The 26444-nt window shown below is 37.0% G+C and overlaps 3 protein-coding genes across 6 annotated transcripts; 2 read left to right on the forward strand and 1 right to left on the reverse strand.

Annotated features, from left to right (window-relative positions):
• The first annotated feature begins 10123 nt into the window (after positions 1-10123).
• Positions 10124-17225, forward strand: LOC122025029 (outer envelope pore protein 16-3, chloroplastic/mitochondrial-like). The gene is made up of 3 exons (XM_042583786.1): positions 10124-10274; positions 10618-10955; positions 16770-17225. Exons 2-3 carry the CDS (start codon positions 10625-10627, stop codon positions 16913-16915), a joined length of 477 nt encoding a protein of 158 aa, XP_042439720.1. The 5' UTR covers positions 10124-10274; positions 10618-10624; the 3' UTR covers positions 16916-17225.
• A 618-nt stretch (positions 17226-17843) lies between these two features.
• LOC122024922 (heat shock protein 81-1-like) lies at positions 17844-20405 on the forward strand. Its single transcript, XM_042583656.1, has 3 exons — positions 17844-18015; positions 18120-18542; positions 18682-20405. Exons 1-3 carry the CDS (start codon positions 17890-17892, stop codon positions 20230-20232), a joined length of 2100 nt encoding a protein of 699 aa, XP_042439590.1. The 5' UTR covers positions 17844-17889; the 3' UTR covers positions 20233-20405.
• A 284-nt stretch (positions 20406-20689) lies between these two features.
• LOC122024923 (uncharacterized CRM domain-containing protein At3g25440, chloroplastic-like) lies at positions 20690-25323 on the reverse strand. Of its 4 annotated transcripts, none has more exons than XM_042583659.1 (5): positions 25035-25323; positions 22737-22756; positions 22369-22609; positions 21893-22294; positions 20690-20914 (listed from the first exon to the last, which is right to left on the reverse strand). In XM_042583659.1, the coding sequence occupies exons 1-5, from the start codon at positions 25071-25073 to the stop codon at positions 20741-20743; spliced, it is 876 nt and encodes a 291-aa protein (XP_042439593.1). In that variant the 5' UTR covers positions 25074-25323; the 3' UTR covers positions 20690-20740. The 4 variants fall into 4 exon arrangements, with proteins under 4 accessions (XP_042439593.1, XP_042439595.1, XP_042439592.1 ...); XM_042583661.1 differs by having other exon boundaries at positions 22686-22756; XM_042583658.1 differs by lacking the exon at positions 22737-22756.
• Between the last annotated feature and the right edge of the window lie 1121 nt (positions 25324-26444).

Raw genomic sequence — 26444 nt, forward strand, 5'->3', positions numbered from 1 at the left:
TATTTTAAAACTTATTTTAAAAACTTAATTACAATTATTTTAAAAACTTAATTAAAACTTTATTAAAATTATTTTAAAACTTATTTTAAAAACTTAATCAAAATTATTTTAAAAACCTAATTAAAACTTAATTAAAATTATTTTAAAACTTATTTTAAAAACTTAATTAAAATTATTTTAAAAAGTTAATTAAAATTATTTTAAAACTTAATTAAAAACTTACTTAAAATTATTTTAAAAACTTAATTAAAAACTTAATTAAAATTATTTTTAAAACTTAATTAATATTATTTTAAAAACTTAATTAAAACTTAATAAAAAAATTAATTAAAATTATTTAAAAACTTAATTAAAATTATTTTAAAACTTAATTAAAATTATTTTAAAACTTAATTAAAATTATTTTGAAACTTAATTTAAAACTTAATTAAAATTATTTTAAAACTTAATTTAAAAACTTAATTAAAATTATTTTAAAAACTTAATTAAAATTATTTTAAAACTTAATTAAAATTATTTTAAAACTTAATCAAAATTATTTTAAAACTTAATTAAATTTATTTTAAAACTTAATTAAATTTATTTTAAAACTTAATTAAACTTATTTTAAAAATTAATCAAAATTATTTTAAAACTTAATTAAACTTATTTTAAAACTTAATTAAACTTATTTTAAAACTTAAGTAAAATTGTTTTAAAATAATTTATTAATTAATTCTATTAAAATTATTTTAGGATCTTAATAAACTAAATTAATTAATTAACCCTAATCATTAACTAGTTTAACTTAATTAACTTAATACACTTAATTAATTCTTAATCTCAATTTGAAATCTTAAATCAACAAATAAAGTAATTTAACATTAAACAAAATTAAATTTTCAAAACTAATTCTAAAATCTTTCCCTAATTAATTCCTAAGAAACTAATTAAATTCATAGTCAATTAATCTATAACTATTAATTATGACACTTATAATCAACCTTATTTGAAATAAGTTATAATTAATTATAAATCAACTTTTTAATCCTTAATTAATTAAAAATAAATAAAACTAACTTTTAAATTAAGTTTAAATTAATTAATAATCAAACAAATCAACCTATAACCAAAATATTTTTTTAAAAAAAAACAAATTCTTAACCAAGTCAACTTAAGTAATCCTTTATTAATTAGATAATTATCTTTAACAAATAACTTTACAATTCCTAAACTAAACGTTAGCATCAACTTAATTACTAATCCATTTTAACCTAAAATTGATTTAATCAAAGTTCAATTATAACTAAATTTTAACTTAATTACAACGAAACTCACAATCAATAAAGTCATCTCACTCAATTATAGGATTACCATACTTGAAAATTTGGAATGGGTGAGATGCTAAGAAAATTTAAATTTAATTTTTTTTAAAAAAAAATTGTTTTTGAAAACTTATAATTCTATTTTCTAATGAAATATTTTTCAAATCATGATTGATGATTGATTGGGTGTATTATATATATAAATTATTGTTATTCACCGGCTAATTCTTTAGAACTTTAAGTCAATCGTGGCCCTTAGACACACATAGAAAAATCTTCCTTGTGGGTAACAAGGATATCTAAAAATAGTGTCTGGTTAAGGGGGAGCGACTTGATTGAAAGAGATATTTTCTTATTATATTATTCAAAATCATGCTTTTGAAAACATATTTTGAAAAATATTTCAAAACACTCTTTGAAAAATACTTGATAATACTTATTTACAAATCTTTTTGAAATTATCTTTAAAATCTCTTAATCAAATACTTTTTGAAAATTACTTTTACAAACTTATTTGGATAGTTTCCGGTCAGCGGACCAGCGGATCTCGGTAAATTTAGGTTTAGGTTTACCATTGTATTCTGTATTATGTTGAACCCCGTGGTAGTTTTGATGTGATCAACCAAGTTGGTTAGGTTATGTTTTGTGTTTGATCCTTGTGTTTGAGTGTGCAGGAGCTTAGGAGCGTAGGAAGTCGAGCGCAAGACGCAGCTAGCGAGAAGGACGGCACGGGAAAGGAGCCGACGGGCTCGGTGCGTCTGAAGGACGAGAGAGCTGCGGAAGAGTACACCGGTGGGCGAGAAGAATTTGCGCGGCGTTCGAGGGACGTTAAGCCGGGGAGGAAGACTTCTCGAGGAAGGCCGGAAATTGAGTTCGGGTGAGCCCTATTTTGGTTGGCTGAAATCACCCAATCGCATGGAGCTACGGAAGTCAAAGCAAGGCGAAAAGATGCTGGAAATAGAGCTTAAGGCACCTCAAGCCAGTACTAGAGGCGCCTCCAAGGTGGAGGCGCCTCCATCTGCCTCGAAGGCACCTCAAGCTTGAAGGCGCCTTCAGTCTTGATGAAGGCGCCTTCAACTGGTCAAAAGTGACCGTTTACGCTGCGGATAAAGTTTTATCTGCCCACTCGATGGAGGCACCTTGGACCCCTGTTGGAAGCGCCTCGGACCCTCGAGATCAGATTTCCAAAGGCTATTTAAAGGCCCCTGGAACTAGGAATTTAACATCAATTGAGTATTCAATTCTGTAAGCAATTCCTAGCAATAGTTCTAAGCTGTTAGAGTGTAAAAGGCTTCTCCGCCTTCAGTGAAGGAGATCTTTTCTAGTGTGCTTTTTATCGCCCTGGATTAACAACCTCCTTGGTTGTAACCAGGTTAACTGCTGAGTCTCTTTTCATTTCTGTTGATTTAATTGTTATTATTTTTCTATTTCACTTTTGAGTTGAAAGATCCGAGGAGGGCTATTTTTATTTTTCAGGCAATTCACCCCACTCTTGTCGGCCTCCGCTGTACCAACAAGTGGTATCAGAGCCAGATTGCCTCAGAAGGACTAACCGTCGACTGAAGCACAACGATCAAGATGATGGTAGGAGCGAATATTCATCCCCCGAAGTTTGACGGAGACTTCACGACGTGGAAACGCCAGATGGAGGTATTCTTTAAAACCAACTTCGATATTTTACTAACTATGAAATATGGTTTTGAAGTTTCGAAAGACAAAGAAGAGCATCAGTGGAGCAAGAAAGAGCAAGCCGAATTTGTCGCCAATGGAAAGGCAGAGTTCCACCTGCTTAGCGTACTGCCACCACAAGAGGTAAGTCGAATCGGAAGCTACGACTCCGTGAAAGACCTCTAGGAAAAACTCCTGGAGCTTCACGAAGGTACCTCGGAAGCAAAGCTAGCGAGACGCGACATCCTCCAGACTCAACTTACGAACCTCTGGATGAACTAAGGCGAGAAGGTAACGCAACTCCAAGCAAGAATCAAAGAGCTGATCACGCAACTAACCAATCTTGGAGAAGAAGTAACGAACCGGGACTCGATCCGGTACGCGCTCAACGCCTTCCCCAGAACTCCAGAATGGGCGTCCTTAGTAGATGCATTTTACATCTCTAAGGACTTCGAGGTAATTACTTTATAAAATCTATTTTCTACTTTTAAACTTCACGAATCTCGAGTTGCAGAGCCCAATGGAGTAGAGAAGACTAGTCAGAAGATTGCCTTAAAGGCAAAAACAAATGCTTCTGACTCTGACGCATCGATTGACGAAAATGAAGCTGCGTTAATAGTAAGACGTTTTAATAAGTTTTTCAAATCTAACAAATTTAGATTGCAATCGAGTAAACGTCATCAAAAGACAAGGACAGTCCGTTGCTACAATTGCAACGAAGAAGGGCACATCAAGGATGACTACCCAAAGTTAAAGAAAAAGGAGAAAGAGAAGGTAAAGACAAAGTACAAGAAACCAGAATCCTCCAAGCACAAGAACCTGAAGGCCACTTGGTCAGATTCGTCATCCTTCGAGTCAGACCTCAAAGAATTCTCGGGATTAGCGCTAATGGCAAGCCATCAGCTAGAAGAAGAGTCAACCTCAAAAATGAGTATAGATGAAGGGGGAGGAACATCGGAAGAGGAAAGCTGCAGTGAAGGGGGAGCATCACCAAGTCAGGTAAGTAAGGTACGTGCTCTAACCCCTACTCAGTCGTTTAAGTTTATCAAATCTCTTTCTAAAGATCTGTTTAAATTAGAGAAAGAAAATATTGAATTGAAAATAAAATTAGCAAAAGCATGTCCACTTGAGATGTATGATCAGCTAAAATTAGAAAATGAAAAATTAAAAGTTGAAATTGAAAAATTAAAAAATAATGCATGTTTAAATAAATTTCCAAGATCAAAAATAAGAATTTATGGAAAATTGAACTGGTATATAAGAAAACATCATGGCCAACTTAGAAGAATACCTAAAGAATATGTACCCCCCTAAGTTTTTGACCAACCCTGTAGGAAGGAACCTTTATTGGGTTCCAAAATCCTTCCTAGTCTAAACTTCTCTTTTAGTTAAAAGCTTACAGTGAGAAAATTAAACATTGAGTTTCTTTATGGAAGCTTTGTCTAAGGAAGTGGTTGTTGCTCCAATAACCAAGAAGGCCTAGTGCCTCGTCACGACCTGGAAGCCGAAATATCGAAATAAAAATGTTTAATTAACTTTCTGATAAAAGCATTAAAAATAGAATTAAATAATGCTTTGAAAATTTTTTAAACATTTCCTTAGAAATTCCTTAAAAAAAAAATTTAAGAACAAAATATATATATATATATATTAATTATCTAGAAAAATATCTCTCGAAAGTTTTACTTAGAATTTTTTAAAAAAATTATAAAAATTAATTTTGACTTAGAAATTATTTTAAAAAATTCTAAAAATTAATTTTGACTTAGAAATTATTTTGAAAAATTCTAAAAATTCAGTTTACTTAGAAATTTTGTTGGAAAATTCTAACAATTAAGTTTGACTTAAAATTCAGTTTACTTATAATTTTTTTTTACTTAATATTTTTTTAAAAAAACATATTCTCTTATTCTTACCCCGTTTTTGCTGTGATTAAAGGGGGAGAGAGAAGTACAAATTTAGGGGGAGAGAGAATTTTTTTAAAAAAAATATTTTTTTGAAAAATTCTGGTTAAATCTTTATTAAGTAGTTGTAATTTTATTTATTATAAATTTATGCTAAAATATGTTAGTTTAGCAATTTTCTTTAAAATTATTATTTGTCTATTTTTACCCTAACTTGAACATTGGTTGATGCACATCAAAAATGGGGAGATTGTTGAACCCCGTGGTAGTTTTGATGTGATCAACCAAGTTGGTTAGGTCCTGTTTTGTGTTTGATCCATGTGTCTGAGTGTGCAGGAGCTTAGGAGCACAGGAAGTCGAGCGGAAGACGCAGCTAGCGAGAAGGACGGCACGGGAAAGGAGCCAACGGACTCGGTGCGTCTGAAGGACGAGAGAATTGCGGAAGAGTACACCGGTGGGCGAGAAGAACATGCGCGGCGTTCGAGGGACGTTAAGCCGGGGAGGAAGGCTGCTCGAGGAAGGCCGGAAATTGGGTTCGGGTGAGCCCTATTTTGGTTGGCCGAAATCACCCAATCGCATGGAGCTACGGAAGTCAAAGCAAGGCGAAAGGATGCTGGAAATAGAGCTTAAGGCGCCTCAAGCCAGTACGGGAGGCGCCTCCACCTTGGAGGCGCCTCCATCTACCTTGGAGGTGCCTCAAGCTTGAAGACGCCTTCAGTCTTGATGAAGGCACCTTCAACTGGCCAAAAGTGATTGTTTGCGCTGCAGATAAAGTTTTATCCGCCCACTCGATGGAGGCACCTTGGACCCCTGTTGGAGGCGCCTCGGACCCTCGAGATCAGATTTCTAGAGGCTATTTAAAGGCCCCTGGAACTAGGAATTCAACATCAATTGAGTATTCAACTCTGTAAGCAATTCCTAGCAATAGTTCTAAGCTGTTAGAGTGTAAAAGACTTCTCCGCCTTCAGTGAAGGAGATCTTTTCTAGTGTGCTTTTCATCGCCCTGGATTAACAACCTCCTTGGTTGTAACCAGGTTAACTGCTGGGTCTCTTTTCATTTCTATTGATTTAATTGTTATTATTTTTCTATTGCACTTTTGAGTTGAAAGATCCGAGGAGGGCTATTTTTATTTTTCAGGCAATTCACCCCCCCTCTTGGCGGCCTTCGCTGCACTAACATATTACTATTATTGTTGTTGGCTAATGTAGTATTGCAGGAAAAGTCTTAGTGGATCAGGCGATCAGACACTGAGCTGACAAAAGTCCAAGTAGGTCTGGAGGACCAATGTTTGGCAGGTAAGTTGAGGTATGCAACTGGAAGAGTAACAGTGAGGTCGGGTTCCTAAAGGGAACAACCTTAGGTCGCTGATCCAACTGAAGAAACCGGGAAGGTTTCCAAGTTGAGATCAAGATAGTTCTACTGTCTATATTACTCATGCATTATATTACTGTGCTAACCTTTGTTTTGCAGGAATATTGTTTAACTCTGTTTTACATATTCGGCCTGATCGGTCGACCGAACAGGAGGATCGGTCGACCGAACCAGCTTGACTCAGACCAGAGATCAGTTCAGACCACAGCGAAGCACAATTCGATTGAAGCTTGATCGGTCGACCGAACCAGGGATCGGTCGATCGATCCAATCAGTATTAATGGAGAATTAAATGAAGATCTCAGCAGATTTCGACGAACAGGGAAGGAAGCTGTTTGGTCGACCGAAAAAGAGGTTCGGTCGACCGAACCCTTAAAGAACAGTAAATGCAGAAGATCGAGCCAGCGTCAGACTCCAGCCAGGAAGGAAGGGAGCGGGTTTGGTCGACCGAACAAAGGGATCGGTCGACCGAACGACAGTGGCACTTATAAAAAGGAGCTCGAGATTTGAGGCTTAACAAAACACTACTGATTATCAAAAGGCTCTTCTCCGCACAAGCTGCTCGTACTGCAAGATTCACTACAACTCTTCAAGCTACTTCTGAAGTACCGACCGAGCGTCCATTTCTACATCTTGTCGGTATATTATTTATTAAACTTGCATTGTATTATTGCTTTAGTAAGATAGTAGGGTTGTTACTATCTTACTCATTTATACGATCTGCTTCTTTCCGAGGATCTCGGAAAGAAGGGTTATAGTGGATTGCCCATCGGTGCGATCAAGGATCGCGGGCCTTCGAGTAGGAGTCGAGCTAAGCTCCGAACGAAGTAAAAGAACTTGTCTCTTTTCTTATTTTCTGTTGCACGATTCTGATTTACAAAGTAAAAGAAAAGTTTTAAAAGAGTACAATATTCATCCCCCTTCTATCGTACTTATCTGATCTATCAGAAACTTATAAAAGAAAATATTTAATTTTAAACTCTCTTTTTAAATCATGAACATGGTTACAAAAAAAGAAAGTTTTATCAAAATTAAATTCTTTCTTTCAATCTACAAATAAGAAATGATATCAAATCTTTTCTCAATCTTTTATAGAAAGTTATAAAAGGAAAGATTTAAATTTTAAACTCTCTTTTAAAACCATGGAATCCACATAAGAAAATTTTTAAAAATAAAAATTCTTTTAATTTTCTTAGGGTCGGCCACACCATGCTTGGGCTCCAAGCATTGGCCGACCACCTACTTGGCTCATCATATTGGTTTTGGCCGGCCCCTAGCTTGGGTTCCAAGCTAGCTTGGCCGACCCCTTTAGGATGGGTATAGGTGGGTATAATTCTCTATATACAAGAGGCTACGATAGGGACCGAGAGGAGGAATTGATTTTGGCCTCCCGATGAAATTAAGCTTCCCGTGTTCGCCTCGAACACCCAACTTAATTTCATCAATAATAATTCATTCCACTAAAGAATTATTATTGAATTACCGTATCAATCCCAAATTACATTTTGGGCTCCTTCTTATCATGAGTGTGTTAATCTCCTTGTGTTTAAGATATCGGATGTCCACTAATTAATTGAGTTACTGACAACTCACTTTAATTAATATCTTAGTCCAAGAATAGTACCACTCAACCTCATTGTCGTGTCGGACTAAGTCCACCTGCAGGGTTTAACATGACAATCCTTATGAGCTCCTCTTGGGGATATTATCAACTTAGATTACTAAACTTCTATAATCAACAACACACACTATAAGTAAAATCATTTCCCAACTTATCGGGCATATTGATTTATTGAACTAAATCTCACCCTTTGATAAATCAAAGAAATAAATACTAAATATATGTGCTTGTTTTTATATTAGGATTAAGAGCACACACTTCCATAATAACTAAGGTCTTGTTCTTTTATTAAGTCAGTATAAAAAGAACTTACCTTAAATGGTCCTGCTCAATACACTCAGAGTGTACTAGTGTAATTTATCAGTCAAGATAAACTAATACCTAATTACACTACGACTATTCCAACGGTTTGTTCCTTTCCATCTTAGTCGTGAGCAACTATTTTTAATTTATAAAGAACTGATAACACGATCTTCTGTGTGTGACACCACACACCATGTTATCTACAATATAAATTAATTGAACAACTACAAATAAATGTAGATATTGACCAATGTGATTCTTTTATTTCTAAATAAATGTTTATACAAAAGCTAGACTTTTAATATACATTCTAACACTTTTAATTCATCATTTTTAATTTTCAGTTTATCATAATCTCCTAATAAATATGATTTTGCTAAGGTAACTTTTAATTCTTTATTTTCTATTTTTAATAGTTCATGCTTTGTTTTTAATTTATACATACTTCTAGAAAGAATAAAAATTAATTCGTACAACTTTTCAGAAGGTAAGGAATGTACCTTACTTATCGTATTGTTCTTATAGTCCGTTGCTTTCCCCTTTATTGCTACTTTCTTCCGATGTATCTCTCCTTTCATCGATACTCATTTCAGACGAGCTTTTAATGTCTTCTTGGTGATCCACCATTAGTCCTAATCCAATGTATTCTTCTAGCTCAGACTAAGATGAGGACTCCTCCCATGTTACTTTTAGGTTCTTGTACTTCGATCTGGTTGACCCTTTGCCCTTTTCTTTACTTTTCAACTTTAGGCAGTTATCTTTGATACGTTCTTCTTCTTGAAAGTTGTAGCACCGCACCTTCCTCTTGCTCCGAAAGGATTTTGTTACCTATATCTTGTCAAAATTGTTAGATTTGAAATTTTTGAAAACTTTTTCACTGGAAAAGCTTCTTCATTTTCGTCTAGAGAAGTATCAGAGTTTGGGTTGCCCCTTTTTTATCTTTAGGGTGATGTTCTAATTTGGCTCCTTTCTTAGTCATGCACATTTAGATTTGTGAAGTTCTAATGTAGAAAATAAAGAGGGCAGATCCTCTGGATCGCTTTTTACGGTCCAGGGGATGGTCATTTGATATGGATTGGTAGGGATGAATGGGCCCCACCTATTTTATGAATGGGGATCATTCATTTCACCAATCCATGTCAAGGGACCATCCCCTAGACCGCAAAAAGCGGTCCAGAGGATCTGGGCTGGAAAATAAACTTTTTAACATACTTACCTCTAGATCCTTAGCCTCTGTTTGGATGGGGTGAGGTAAAGTTCATTAATGGAAGGGGATGGAAGGGGAAGGGAGGGAAAGGAAAGTAATATATTTATCTTACCCTTGTTTGGAAGGGAGGGAAAGTTTATGTGAGAGGAAAGTGATGGAATGAAGGTTAAATATACAAATTTACAAAAATATCCTCTTATTTTTTTAATAAATCTGCATGTGAAAAAATAAATAAGGATATAATTGTAATAATTTCTCCTTACCCTTACTTACACCCCAATTTGGGGTGTAAGGAATTTCGCTTATTCCCGAGCATGCAAGGGGATGCTTTACCCTTCTCTTCCCTTCCCCTTCATAGCTCACTCTCTCCCAAACAAGGGTAAAAATTCATTTTACCCATGTTTACCTTTCCCTCCCCTTTACTCACCTCCTCCCAAATAGAGGGTTAGAGATGTAGTAGGAGTCAATTATCGATGTCCAATCTGAGATCCTCGGAAAACATTAAGAGCATACCTTAAGGAGTCTCTATTCATTATCATTTCTCTGAGATTTATGAGTCGAATGATAAACTCCTTCAATTTGAGATGTAGCTGGGCAACCATCTCCAACCTAACGTTCCCACCAATTTATCCCAGGCCAACACGGCTACGCAGGTTTTCAGGAACCTACGAGGGAGTGCGAAATGACTCACATTAGGATTTAGGCGGTCACGGTGATGTATCGTGATTTCTCGATCGAAAGACAGCCGTCAGATTGAGATGTTATAGATCGAGGGGCGTTTTGGTAATTACACATGGCTTATATTTGATATTTCTCGCTATAGCACTCGGCAGAGCGATTTCTAGGGTTCTCGATCTCTCACCCTCGCGCAGCGCCGGTGAACTCCAAATCCAAGGTAGTTCCTTTGATTTTTCCGTGAAGTGATTCTTATTTCCCTGTTGATCTCGGTTTTTTCCCACCGCGCGTCCCCATTAATCAGTCACGGTTTTGTGGTCTTCAATCCGATCCAGTAATCGCCATGTCCACGTTTCAGAGTTTTTTAGGGCATAAATTTTCTTCATATCTCAACCTATTTAGTATCTCCTTGTTGATCCGCCGATATCGCTTCTAAATTTTTGCTCAAACTTGAATCTTGATCTCGATCATCCTTTACTATGATCTTATTCTTCTTTGTGAAGCGCAAGAATCTTCCTTTGTTCTTTCGTGTGTTTACCTTCGATCTCCTGTTTTGCCTGAAGGAGAAGGATGGATCTGACTAACAAGCTATACCTGGATGACGAAGATTCCCCAATCCTGAAGACAATCAAGGGCGCGACAACGGGTTTAGCAGCAGGGATCATCTGGGGCACCGTTCTTGCTACTTGGCACGATGTCCCTCGCGTTGAGAGGCACGTTGCTCTCCCCGGGCTGATTAGAACATTGAAGATGTGTGGGAGTCATGGGCTTACTTTTGCTGCAGTTGGAGGACTGTACATTGGTGTGGAACAGTTGGTGCAGCATCAGAGGAAAAAGATGGATTTCGTTAATGGCGCTGTGGGTGCCTTTGTTGCCGGAGCAGCTGTTTATGGTTTCAAAGGTATTCTCCCCCTCTCTAAATATACATCATATGTGTTAATTGCCACTATATCATGAAGTTCAAGTTTGCATTATTTCATCTTTTATTGTGAGAAAGTGGTCATTTACTGCTCTGTCTTCAAAAGTTCTTGCCAATTAAATTCAATTTTTTTCCTTTGATCTAATTGGGTCAATGTGTGTTATTAGCCACTATAACATAAACTTCAAGTTTGTATTATTTCATCTTTTATTGTGAGAAAGTGGTCATTCACTGTTCTGTCTTCAAAAATTCTTGCCAATTAAATTCATTTTTTTTATCTAATTGGGTCTATATGTGTTATTTGCCACTATAACATAAACTTAAAGGTTGCATTATTTCATCTTTTATTGTGAGAAAGTGGTCATTTACTGATCTGTCTTCCAAAGTTCTTGCCAATTTTTTTTAATCTAATTGGGACTGTATGCATTTCACTCAAATACTATATTGTTCTCTAGTCAGACTGGAGCTGAACATCTTATCATGTGGATGTTTTCTGATTCCTTGATCACTTTTTTTTTAGTTTTTATATTAAAAAGCTTTAACTTGAGATGAACATCTTGCCATGTGGATGATTTGGTTCCTTGATCACCTTTTTAATCTTTTATTTTATTTTTCAAAATTACAATGTCTTTTTCGGTAGCTTGGACCATGTAAGAATTCAACATAACCCTTTGAATAATCTTCTCTCAACTTGCAAACTCCACTTGCTTCAATATAAATCTTTGAATAATTGAGTCTTTTTTTTTTCAATTTAACTTATAGCTGAAAGTACAATAACAACAACCACCAAACCTTATCCCACTAGATGAGGTCGGCTATATGAATCCTTTTACACCATTGAGCTCATCTCCTACTATATCATCATTTATATTTAAATAAATTTTATCTTGTTTTATTGTTGTTAACCAAGGTTTTTTTGTTTTTTCTCTTTCTCGTTTGATATTTGTGTTTGTCATAGTTTCATATCGCTTAATTGGAGCATATATTGGTCATCTAAATGCATGCACGTACCATCTTAAACGTGCCTCTCGGAGTTTTCCCTCAATAAATGTAACTCCGATTTTCTCTCTAATGCTCTTATTTCTTATTCTGCCCGTCTTCGTTTATCTACACATCCATCTTAACATCCTCATCTTTGCAACTCTCATCTTCTGCTCATGTGCTCGAGTCATAGCCTAAATTTAGCTTCATATAATATAGCAGGTCTAAATGTAGTTTTGTAGAACTTTCTTTTAAATTGTAGAAGTATTTTACAGTCACATAATAAAACACCCAACCTCTCCTCCATTTCAACCATCCTATTTGTATTCTATATAAGATATCTCTCTCAATCCCTCCATCTTTTTGTAAAAATGATCCTAAATATTTAAAGCTCTCGGTTCTGGGCAACTCATCATCTCCTATCTTTTAACAATTATCTCATTATGTCTAATATTGCTAAACTTAAATTTTATATATTCTGTCTTTATTCTAGTAAGCCTAAAATCATTCCCTTCTAGTGTTTCCCGCCAAGATTTTAGTTTAACATTTACTCCTTCACGTGTTTCATCTATCAAAACAATATTATCCGCAAACAACATGCACTATGGTATTGTGTCTTGAATGTGTGTAGTTGTAAAAAGATAGGGATTTAGAGTTGATCCTTGATGTAACCTTATCTTTATTGGAAATGTTTCAGTTATTCTGCCTGGAATCTTTACCCTGATTGTTACATCCTCGTATATATCCTTATTTATTTCAATATATGTTACGTTAACACTTCTCTTTTCTAGAATTCTTCATATAATTTCTTTTAAGATTCTATCATAAGCTTTTTCTAAACTAATGAACACTATGTGTAGATCTTGTTTTTGCCCCCGATATTTTTCAATTAGTTGTCTAAGAAGATGTATAGCTTTTATTGTCGACCTTCTAGGCATTAACCCAAATTGATTTTCGATCACTATGGTCTCTTTTTTAATCTTTTTTCTATTACTTTTCCTTAAAGTTTCATTGTATGACTCATTAGTTTAATACTCTTATAGTTTGCATAATTTTATACGTCTTCTTTATTCTTATATGAGGGAACTCGTGTACTTACCCTCCATTGATCAGATATTTTTTTCATTTTCAATATCATATATTAAATAATTTTGTAAGTCGTTCAATACCTTATTTCTTTAGGCACTTTCATGTCTCTATCGGAATATCATCTAGTCCAACGACTTTTCCATTGTGCATCTCATTTAAAACTTGTTCTACAAGCTTGAATTCTACAATAAAAATTTAAGGTCAACTAAACTTTTATTAAAAAGTTGATAAAAATACCTCTTCCATCACCCTTTTATTTCTCTATCGTTTACTAGTACTCTATTACATTCATTTTTAATGCATTTTATTTAGATAAAATCTTTTGTCATCCTTTCTCTCACTTTAACTATTCTATAAATGTCTCTTTCTTCTTCTTTTGTATTCAATTTTTGATATAATCGTTCAAAAGTTTCATTCTTTACTTCATTCACTACTTTATTAAATTTCTCGTTCTTACTAATATATAATTTCTTATAAACTATTCGTTTTTCTTCACTTTCTCTTGTACTTTCTCATTAAACCACTAAGATTTTTTATTCAGTGGTGTATGTCCTTTTGACTCACCGAGTTATTATTTTCAACTTTGATATCATCTTATCCCATATCGTATTGAGTCACCATATATTTCACCTAATACTTGTACTCCTACCTTTTCCTTAGATATATTTTGCTTCCCATCCTTTAATTTCCATGACTTAATTATAGGAGTTATATATATTTTCTTTTTATTGATATTATGCTTGAGGCGTATATCCAACACTCTTAACCTATGTTGAGTGGTTAAGCTGGATGACCTTGCAATCTTTACAAATCTTTTTATCCTTCTTCCTAACCATAAGAAAGTGAATTTGCGACTTATTATTCCTACTTTTGAATGTGACCTTAAAAAATATATTAGCTAATATAAAATCATATGCTATCACAAAATATAGTTTTTTCTTCTTCATTTCTTGTTCCAAACCCATAACCCCTATGTATACCCTCTCATATTCCTCATTTTTCACTTTGGCATGTCCATTTAAGTCACCTCTTATTAAAATTATTTTATTTGGTGGAATGTTTTGTAATACTTTGTTTAAGTCATTCTAAAATCTTGATTTGGTAGCTTCATCTAATCCTACTTGCGGTGCATAAATACTAAGTATATTCATAGATTCTTTCGCCACTATTATCTTAAGAGCTATAATTCGATCCCCTTTTCTAATTATTCCAACAATTTCATCTTTTAATAAACTATCTACAATAATACCCACTCCATTTTTTACTTTACTCTTTCTTGTATACCATAACTTAAAACATGAGTTCTCTATTATCTTTGCCTTCTCGCTTACCCATTGTGTCTCTTGTACACACAAAATACTAATTGTTCTCCTAATTATCGTATCTATTAGCTCCATTGATTTACTAGTAAAGGTTCCTATATTCCATGTTCCAAATTTTAGACTATTTGTTTTCCTATGATATTTGTTATTATCTAATTTATGGTATGAAAACTCTATTTAACACTATATCCAAATTATCATGGAGATGTAGCGGTCTTTACCGATACGTTACAGTCGGATGAGACATTACAGGCGGATCTTGCAACACATTTCTTCCGGGGAACAACCTAGCATTAACACAATAGTTTAATGGATTTATTTATTGAAAATTTATCATAGTTTTAATGCTGACGGACAATCTAACGTAACTCTCCTCCTTTGTAGTGGAAAGTAATTAGAGAAAAATTGTACTACATTTTCTATTTGTTAGACAGAAAAATACTGATCTTTTGTAGTTCATGGATGTTCTAGTTTTTCCCATCATACATGTCCAAACACTAGTGTATGTATGGACACGTTTTTAAATGTATATAATATTTTGCTTCGTAGTCAATGCCAACATTGTTCGCACGATTTCAGTTATGAAAATTTGGTAAAGTCTGTTTTGTTCTCTGAGTAATCTAAGAACAACTTTCTCATGTTGTACGAATTTAGGGCTCTAATAACATTTAGAGTTACTTATCTTTTATTTATAGGAATAACTAGCAAATTAAGCATTGATATTCATTAATTGATTTTTCCAGTGCTTTGTCATCTTCAGTCTAAACCTCTAAAAAATGGACTAGGATATGGAGCATAACTAGTTGAAATGAACCGCAAAGTTTATTTTATTTTATTTTATTTTCTAGAATGATCCAGATTTATAACTGCACAAGTTTTATACATGGGGTACAACTGCGAGTGATAAAGGGGGACAGACAAAAGTACTTAATTTAATCAAAGAAAACAATGTGATCTCTACATAGAGAGAACATTGGAGGGTAAGAACTATGTAGCTAAGCTGAAAGTTGATTCATAGTTTCTTGTCCTCTTTATGAATTTTCTCGTAATTGTTGAAGATAAAAAAATAAGTAAAATCAGAGATGGATAAAAACACTACCAGGATGAAAGGGATTGGCTATGACATTATAACCATTACAATATAAAATATTTGGTAATATATTTTGCACACGACCAGTTAGTCATAAGTGTAAGAACAATTCCATAGTAAAGTTTGCACCAAGAAGCAACTAGTAAGCTTAAACCATCTCAACACCTTATAAAAAAGCTACAGAAATGCCCTCACCAATGTGGTGCAGTGGTAAAACACTCGGAGGAATAATAAGGGGACCAGGATTCGAATCCCAAATGATATTAATATCCTGGATATCGGCTTGTGAGTGTACATAAGTTGCACTCTGGATTTACCTAGTAGGCACACCTAGATTACAAAAAAACTACAGGTATTAGGTGGAATATTACCTATAAAATATCACACACCTGCCTTTATTAAACATGAAGTGCATTGTACCATGGACCAGAATAAAATAGCTTTGAAAGCAAAGTGGATGAAGTTGTTGCCGGAATAAGTTGGGAACATAATTTGCAAAAGATGTTGAAAAATCAAATACAATATGGATTTGATGAATGTGTACTAAAAAACTATATAGCTTGCATAATGACAAATACACCCTTGAAAAATAGATCGCTGTCATATGTTACGGTGAATTCACGGACGAATGGAAATAGGACTATATTTCCTTTTAGAGTGCATTTACTAAAACTTCATTTCGGTGACTTTCTTGGCAGGATCAGGTTTTTGCTTGAGTTCCAACCTCGGGGTTTTTTTATACACTGTGTCTATCAATGCCTTAATTCTTTGTTCAATTTCAACGTGATTGAACTTCTCGATTTTCATTTCATAACACTCTGAAAGTCTCTATTAAACCGTTAGACAAGTTTATTTTTGCATTACCAAGCAAGCAGCTATTGCATGTGAAATGTCACCTACACCTTGTTCAAGTTATATGATCGACCAATGTTCAAATACCAGAGTGTTTTTCGCCTTTCCTTCAGAGGTTTCCAAGTTGGCTCCGATGTTCTAATCATAAAACAATTGCTTCTCCCTGGTAGGTAGACTCTAAAATATATCTGAAGGGGTTTCTCCTTCTGATTGAGAGGATCTATTTAGTTCAAAATTCAGGGACTAATGAGAAAATAAACCGATAAAAGTGGACGATGGCCTAGCCACATTCAGTGTATATTATGTGTTCATGGTAAAAAATTTGATCATAACCATGCATATTGATTTCTTTCTTGTCAAAGAATTTACTAGGTCAACTTCGATAAATTGGGTTCTCTTTTATGCTACTTTGCCTGAGATCTTATTGTCAACTAACTCTTCTTTCTTGTGTACTGGTGTCAGGTCGGAGCATTCAAAGTGGAGTCTCTGCAGGATCGATTCTTGGATTCACTTCAGCCATACTGGACCTTGGCGGCCGGACAATGAGACAGGACACCGGAAAGGTGTATGATCCGGTGACTACCATCAAAAGGCCTAATGTTAGATAGCTTCTTTTAAGGATCTCGGCGACTTATAACCACCTCAACTCAGTAAGAATATGCATTTCAAATGTGCACGAGACATCAAAGTAGATGAAAGTGCTAAATAAGATCAAAGTTTGTTATGATCTCATATGACTTCCATTTGCACATGTTTCTTTCTTCCGGCCGCCGTTGGCTCAGTCATTTTGTAGTCCATCTTTACCTTATTGAGTGTCCAAATTATGGATCGAATAAAAACATTTTGAAAAACTTTGTGAATCTACATGTTATGTAGTTCACCGTATGAAAGATCAACCCTTTGCTTGGCTTTGCCATATGTTAAAAATTGTTCACGAATTGCACTGTCAAACACTTTGTTTTGCCTTTGCGAATAGATCAAACTATATACTAAAACAATAGCAAAAATTAAGATTTTATCCTATTGTGATATGGATTGTATAGATTTTTATATATATATTATTAAATTTGAGTTTTTGAGAGTCTCAGGACAATCATAACACACTTTATAATCATCAGTTCAGAGTCATAGAAATAATTTGTCATATAGGGTAAGACCAAACTTTCCTTTATTAAATTTGATATTTTATTATTAAATAAATTTCATTATTTTTAATTAATTCTCAATTTTTTTTATTAATGTGCATATGGATTAATAAATTTTTTAGTTTATTAATGTGAGTATTTAAATAAATCATCATTTTGATCTTCCATTTAAGTAAAAATAAAAATAAAGGACCAAAATGCATAAATTTTCAAATTAAACGTGCGAGACTTCCACGAACCCTCGACCAAAGAAAGTTCTAGAACCCTTATCGGATCCGGATCCTGCCTCTATCCACTGGCCCGTTCCAACCATTTTCGTTGACCTAAGGAAGGATCTAGAACCTGTCGTGGCTTCCCCTGTTCTATATATTTCGCCTCTCTTGATGCTTTTCTCACATTTGCTCGCTGATCTCTTTCTCATCTCATCGGATTCAACCATGGCGGCCGAGACGGAGACCTTCTCTTTCCAGGCGGAGATCAACCAGCTTCTCAGCCTCATCATCAACACTTTCTACTCCAACAAGGAGATCTTTCTTCGCGAGCTCATCAGCAACTCCTCTGATGTGAGATCTCGATCCCGGTGTTCATGTTTATCCCTTTTTTTTTTTTTGTGAATTTTCTCACCTTTAAGCATGGTTTTTTGTTGGTGTGATGGATCGCAATACAGGCACTGGACAAGATCCGGTTCGAGAGCCTGACGGATAAGAGCAAGCTCGACGCTCAGCCGGAGCTCTTCATCCATATCGTGCCCGACAAGGCCACGAACACCTTGTCCATCATCGACAGCGGTATCGGCATGACGAAGTCTGATCTCGTCAACAATCTCGGTACCATTGCTCGGTCTGGCACCAAGGAGTTCATGGAGGCTCTCACTGCTGGGGCTGACGTCAGCATGATAGGCCAATTCGGTGTTGGGTTCTATTCGGCGTATCTGGTGGCTGAGCGCGTGGTGGTCACCACCAAGCACAACGACGACGAGCAGTACGTTTGGGAGTCGCAGGCTGGTGGTTCGTTTACGGTTAGACGGGATACCTCAGGGGAGAGCCTCGGAAGAGGCACAAAGATGACTCTTTTCCTCAAGGAGGACCAGGTAAACACAATTACTTTTCATATTCTTAATGAATTAGTTTGCTTAAAATCATGAGACTGTTGAATGATACTTCTGAATGTCAAAGCTTTCTGATGTATAATTGAGTGCTTCATGATTCCTTTTGAATTTGTGTTTGCAGTTGGAGTATCTCGAGGAACGGCGCCTGAAAGATTTGGTCAAGAAGCACTCCGAGTTCATCAGCTATCCCATCTCCCTGTGGACCGAGAAGACCACAGAGAAGGAAATCTCAGACGACGAGGATGAAGAAGACAAGAAAGACACCGAGGAAGGTAAGGTGGAGGAAGTCGACGAGAAGGAAGAGCAAGAGAAGAAGAAAAAGAAGATCAAGGAGGTGTCCCATGAATGGTCCTTGGTCAACAAGCAGAAGCCGATTTGGATGAGGAAGCCCGAAGAGATCACAAAGGAAGAGTACGCTGCCTTCTACAAGAGTCTCACCAACGACTGGGAAGAGCATCTCGCCGTGAAACACTTCTCCGTGGAAGGCCAGCTTGAGTTCAAGGCCGTCCTGTTCCTGCCAAAGAAGGCTCCTTTCGATCTATTCGACACGAAGAAGAAGCACAACAACATCAAGCTCTACGTTCGCCGCGTCTTCATCATGGATAACTGCGAAGAACTGATCCCCGACTACCTGAGCTTCGTCAAGGGGATCGTGGATTCCGAAGACCTCCCACTCAACATCTCCAGAGAGACGCTCCAGCAGAACAAGATCCTCAAGGTCATCCGCAAGAACCTGGTCAAGAAATGCATCGAGCTCTTCTTCGAGATCGCCGATAACAAGGAGGACTACGACAAGTTCTACGAGGCATTCTCGAAGAACCTCAAGCTCGGAATCCATGAGGACTCGCAAAATAGGTCTAAGATCGCCGAACTACTGAGGTTCCACTCCACCAAGAGCGGGGACGAGATGACGAGCCTCAAGGACTACGTTACGAGAATGAAAGAAGGCCAGAACGACATCTACTACATCACCGGCGAGAGCAAAAAGGCAGTGGAGAACTCTCCCTTCCTCGAGAAGCTAAAGAAGAAGGGCTACGAGGTGCTCTTCATGGTGGATGCGATCGACGAATACGCCGTCGGTCAGCTGAAGGAATTCGAGGGGAAGAAGCTGGTGTCCGCCACCAAGGAAGGGCTGAAGCTGGAGGAGAGCGAGGAGGAGAAGAAGAAGAAGGAAACCCTGAAGGAGAAGTTCGAGGGGCTGTGCAAGGTCATCAAGGAGGTGCTGGGCGACAAGGTGGAGAAGGTGGTCGTGTCGGAGCGTGTGGTCGACTCGCCCTGCTGCTTAGTCACCGGCGAGTACGGGTGGACGGCGAACATGGAGAGGATCATGAAGGCGCAGGCCCTCAAAGATTCGAGCATGTCGGGGTACATGTCGAGCAAGAAGACGATGGAGATCAACCCGGAGAATCCGATCATGGAGGAGCTGAGGAAGAGGGCGGACGCCGACAAGAACGACAAGTCGGTGAAAGATCTGACGCTGTTGCTGTACGAGACGGCGCTGCTCACCTCGGGCTTCAGCCTCGACGACCCCAACACGTTCGGCAGCCGGATCCACCGCATGCTCAAGTTGGGCCTGAGCATCGACGAGGATGACAAGGGGGGAGAAGACTCCGACATGCCTGCGCTCGAGGAAGGTGGCGATGAGGAGAGCAAGATGGAGGAAGTCGACTAAGCTTTGCTCTGTGATGGGTTTTTTGGGTTGCCTGACAACTTTTGGAATCGTCGAACTAGATTTAAACTCCAAGAGGTCGAGTTAAAAGTAATTTTCGTTTAAAATGCTGTTAAAACTTTGATGTTATTCTTATCAGATTGACAATCTCTATTAAGTATCGAAAATATTACTTATCTCGAGTCTGTGAGTTTTTCAGGTTCATATGAAAACTATTTTGTTAGTATTTAAAATCATCAAATTCGGGTTGATTTTGAATATGTTTGATAATTTGTAGAATTATAAGAAAATTTTATCATCATTAGGATAAATCGGGATTATGTTTATATTGTATTTCAAATTTATTCAATAGATAAAAAAAGGGAGAAGGTCATTTATCAATTAATTAAACGAAAGCACTTGAAATACTCACAAAAATGCTATTTATCCCAGGAATAAAGGATTGATTGGAATGAGTGAATAAGAGGATGAGAATTTAAATTTTATTAAGAAGAAATAATTTAGAGTCTGTTTACTGTCTGTCCACGCTACAATCTCCGTTGGCTGTTGCTCTTTCAGTAGCGATATCTTTATTCTTCTGGTACAATTCAACATGCTTGTGGTACTCTTCTAGCTGCCTCTCTAGCTTTTCAATAAACTGACTAGTGTGCTCAAGAGATTGCTCAAACTTATACTTCTCCAATGCCTGCGCAACATTAAAACAAACGAACGAACAAAAAAGCATGTGTGAGGAATAGATGTATTTTTGATAACGATAGAGTAGACACCTAGGGGATGTTCATCAAAATCCAAATTGGTGTTTAGGGTATCGAATACTTGTAGTTGTGACTGGGCATGCCCCAAAAAGTTGCACATCCTTGTTTTTTAAGATTAATACTTACATTTGTCTATCAAAAACAAGGGGCAAAAATCATCATATAAGCACTCCTCACTCTCTATGACACCTCACCCATCGGTCTCCCTTGTAAAATGATCCAGCTGTCCTCACATACATTATTTGACATTATTATGGGTTGTCACAAGTATTAAATTCTAAACTGGTTGAGCGCGTTGTAACAATTATAAAATCGTAATTACTATAACGTGAATATTATTGAACAGAACAAGTCTAAGTTGTAATAACTACGATTTCGTAACTGCTGTAACGTGAATGCTATGTGAACAGGTTGAATTCAGTTATATAAATTACAAAACTGAAATTACAACAACATTCATAGCTGCTACAACTCATTCAATTGATTCAGGATTTCATACGTATGATAGACGATAGTAATATTTTGAAGGTAGTGTCATTTTACAAGGAGGGTTGGTGTGGCGAGGCACCCTTTTGATAAAAAAATAAAAAAGGGACCCCTTTTGATGATTTCAATAAAAAAAAAAGGGCGCCATTTTAATTATTACCCAAAAAACATCATGTGTGAGGAATAACTAATTAAACAATCTGTGTGTGAGGAATTCTATATTGGAGCATGTAGGGTATAAGAAGCAACACAGTCCCAAATTTCAGCAACAACTACTAGTTCTCGATCCACATGGTTTTACTCTTTTAATCTTCTACTAGCAAGAAAGAAGAGCTTTGAGGTTTTCTCACTTATATGGGATAATCGATGTAAATGAAAGAAGAGGATCACTTGCAGTAATAAATTGAATATGAGATCGGTACCTTCTGTTTTGAAAGTGTATCGGGAGGCGACATTATGTCAGGCTGGACATAGTTCTTCCCCCTGTAAAAGATGATAGTGTTCTTTGCCTTTATATCGATCACCATCCCTTTGCTGAGCCTTGCTAGTTCTTCGGCATATTCATGAATCTGGCCAGGTCTACAAGGCTTGCAGACTACTTTTACTGTTTCATGTTTCTTCCAATGCATATGCATATTTAGAACCACGCCACCGAATAAACCTCGCCGCCCGACGGGCACATAATTGTTCTTCTTTTCGCCTGTGCGTTTTAGATAGAATTTTTCTTCTTTGGTGAGGATTTCAGGATCATGAACTGGCAGTGGACCTTTTGGAATCTCATATTTCCTCAGCTTCTCAATCAGCCACACCTCTTTTCTCTTTGCCTGGACATAACACAAATCAGTTTACACAACGAAAAACAAGAGGAAACAAAAAAACGAGCATCGAGCATTCAAACCTTCTCAAGTTTGTACCGAATCCTAACTTCAGGATTTGGTGATTTCATCTTCTTTTTTGCCTTCAAGCGGAACCACTTTAGCTCATTCAATTTTGCTTTTCTCGACTTCTTCAATGGCTTTTTCATTGCCTTTGAGTTAGCTCCATGGTTGGCATTTGGTCTGCCAATGGAAAATCTAGCCACATGGTCCTCAGTATTAAGAGTCACCAGCGAATCGCTCCTAAATCTGACTGATTGCCACCTAATTGTGTTATGATAAACCAAAGAAGTTACTGACCACTGAGACGAAAATGCACACGAAGAAAAATGTGAAATACATATGTCCTTCCATATATACGATGTCCCATCTTTCAAGTAATTTCCATTACCAAATCTCTTCAACGAATAACTGCAAGAAAAAAGAAATATATAACAGTTCCGAATGCCTTCCTAAGAATCATCATGCTAGAACATAATAGAGATTGCACACTAATGTGTTTCAATTTTCAGATGTAAATCGATAGAAATAGATGCTCGAGCAAACTTACAAGTTGAATATAGAAATGTCAAAAATAGACTGCTAATGTATCTAAATAGTGAGAACCTCCACTTCTATTGTTTTACATTTGCTAATTCGGTAGATGCATCCAACCAAATTTTCACAATATATTCACACTTACATTTGTCAAGTCATTCCTTGAAATAAATCAGTTAATAGTAGCCTCCAACTTTCAATGTGTTAATCAAGTAGCGGAGTGACAAAAGCTGACCAGAAGAGTCTCCAGACTGATCTGAATGTTTTTTTATTAATTTCTTCTTTTGAGCATAGTAGTTCATAAACACATATCTAGACAACAGGCAACAATATGAAGATGGTAATGAGGTTTCATTAGTGATGAACGAAGGAAGCGTCAATCTTCAAGGACTCCTAGAGTAACAACCAATATAGAGCTTAGGCAATTATGGCATATAACTTCACAACAATTAAACTTTAAACATTTGCCCCTAGTACTATCTCCTCGAATGCAAAGATGGTAATCTCAGCAGCAAGGTTGCGTCTACTTGGGTGGAAAGATAGGCACGACAGGGGAAGAAAGAGTGAGAAGTTCACAAAATTGCACACTGATTCCTGCAGATAAATGATTACTGAAAGGATGGATATATAGAAAAGATAGAAGGTCGATGGGAGGGACAAAGGTCGATGGGAGGATGACAAAGAACTTACCATTGAATGAACATAAACGAAGAAGATGGATTGCACTTTTCCAATTTCAGATGGATGAGTTATGAAGAGTAGATGCTTAAATTCCATTCTTCAACTTATTCCTTCAAGGAAATAAGCACCTAGTGTTGAAAAATGAAACTCTAATGTGAACAACAATTCGACAGGATCCTCGAAAAGGCGACTAATAGAAGGAAAAAAAAACTTCAAACTAGAATTATTAGCTATACCCTTTGTTTCATCTTGAATTTATTTTTAGAATTAGTCATTTTATTGTAGATGATGTGGCAGAGATGGCAGCCCCAGGACTCGGTCAACACAGAGTCAGATCAACCCAACCCAAGATTGAGTTCGGGTCCAACCGGCCGACCTAAAAATAGAACCGTGCAATCACAGTCCCACTTGAACTGAGCTCAATGGGACTCAGACAAATGGGCAGGAGAGTGGGAGATCTGGTGCAGACATGTTCTAAGGATGTGAGCGGATGTGCAAAATGTGGCATGGACACGTTCCAAGAAAGTGGGCTGATGTGCAGGAAGTATGCAGTGTGCCCGGTGAGGATTACCCTCACTCTCCCAAACTGATATAAAAAGATGCTTGTAGAGGTGAGTACAGGTAGACACACACAATATTATTCTACCACCTTCTCTTTCATTTTCTTCTCTTTTTTTTGACGGGGCCTGACTTGAGCGTCAAAGGGGTTTTGTCAAAGGGGTTTCGTCAAAGTCCACCTTAACCTCCCTTCTAAGTTCTAACAATTTTCATTGTTCTCAGCTTTTCTAGTGTGTTCCTCCTCGCCTGAGACCTTTGTCAGAAACAGACGTGTTCTTACCCGAAGCCCTTTCGTTGCGCGGCCTGAAAAAACCGACCCGATAGGAGCCAATATGACGGGAGTCAACCCGACTCATAGCCGACCTATCAGATGTGCTCTTCTTCGACACACTAAGGAGTCAGTTCATCCCCCGATCTCAACCAAATCAATAGACAAACATCTTTTGAATGCCTATAAATAAAAAGGGGTTGCCCGGTACACGAAACTACCGCCGATGCGAGATCCTAGGGAAAAGTCTATTGTACACAACCTTACCCTACTTTGCAAGAGGCGGTCATGGCGACATCTTTTGAATGCCTATAAATGAATAGCCTAAAAACTCTCTTGAATCTATCAAAATTATGGTATTATGGAGTTCTGACATCTCCCTTCATCTTCCCTTTTCTCCAGTACATAAAGACTTGAATTCCTATAAAAAAATTCAACTATAATGCAAGCATTATACAAGAATTTCGAGAAACACCAGATATGTGCTCGAAAAATTCTACATTTCTAAGTAGAAATTAATGGCAAAGCACAACTTGAGGGCAGAGAACATATCACATGAGGAATTCAGTAAAGACGCTTCGAGTAGGAAATCGATCGCCTTGTAGAAAAGATAGAGCATGCAAAGCAAAGGCAGAAAGTCGACACCTTGTCCGATCGAAAAGAGGAATCCTTGAACGCCCGCATGGAGAAATCAGCCCATGGAAGCACCCGATCCTCTCGCTCTTTGCGAGACGACGAAACGCGGAAATCATGGGAAGACGTCGCCACGTCGCCTAGCGATCGCGGCCGACGAAAGAGCAGAGCGGCGGTGGAGAACGTACACAGCCACCGTCTCCGGCGACAACCAAAGCAGGTTTGTTAGGGTTTGCTGGTCGAGTTAGTCGTGCACCCGCACGCGACTTACACAGTGCGCCCATTGACCGAACCGATCACAGATGAGATACAATTTTGGGTTAGTTTCATATTAATTGGCGTCTTTTAGTCAAAACTATAACTATAAATTATTCGGTAAGTAATCGAATTAAGTCAATCCGGACAAAAATCGTTCCAAATTAATAAAAATATTAAATTACTATTTTATTAAAAAAATAAATAAATGGGCGCCCATATTATGATTTTATCTTAAAAATACTCCTAAATTTAGTACTATTATAAAAATTAGCATATAACATCTATAATATAATATGTTACAACTACCAATTAATTTCTACAACATATAAAAGTAAACAGATAACTGCTACATGCTTGATTATGATTAAATTATATTGAATAAGTGTGAATGGAGAAGAGGAAGAAGAGAAAAAGCTCTATTGTGTATGTGATTTTAGTCTCACATTAGAGTTTCTTAGCATCTTTATTGATTTATATTGATTCACATACATTGAGGATGTGAATAAATACATGGGGAGAGATTCTTTCTCACGTATGGATACGCAAGAGGTGCAAATCCAGGACCCGGATTGCACTGAACCAAGTTGACTTATGCGCGAGCGCGACCTACGCACACGAATGTCGGACTGGTCGGGGCAAAATTTGCCCAAGCGAAACAACCAACGTTGCTTGTGTAACGGATGCATTAAAGAAAGATTAATGCTGAATCAAAACGGCCAAGTGAAAAGTTGGCGTTGAGTATTGATCATTACTGCTGTTCTTTGGTCTTGAGCTCCTATATAAGGAGGCTGCGACCACAGGCAAAAGGTTACGCAGATAATACAGCGAAGAAGGCAGAAGCTCTCCTCCTCATTCCCCTCCTCTGTCGTGCAACTCTTGCCCGCTAGAGTGCCCGTGGTAGCATTCAGGTGCCACTCAATTCGTCGGTCGATCGTTGTATCCTGGGAAACGGACGACCCGAGTAAACCTCGAAGCACAGCCGGAGGTGGGCGAATCTGTTTCAAGGAAACTGTTACTCGCAGGCCTCGATCAGCTTGCCCGATCGGAATTTTCGCCCGACCTTACTATCTGACCTGGTCTCCCTTTTTGCAGACCTGCTCAAACAGACATGGTCATTCTGCTCTGCAAACCTGGTCTTCCTTTTCTGCAGACCTGCTCAAACAG

The sequence above is a fragment of the Zingiber officinale genome, chromosome 9B, assembly GCF_018446385.1.
Source record: "Zingiber officinale cultivar Zhangliang chromosome 9B, Zo_v1.1, whole genome shotgun sequence".
NCBI classification, from domain to species: Eukaryota; Viridiplantae; Streptophyta; class Magnoliopsida; order Zingiberales; family Zingiberaceae; genus Zingiber; species Zingiber officinale.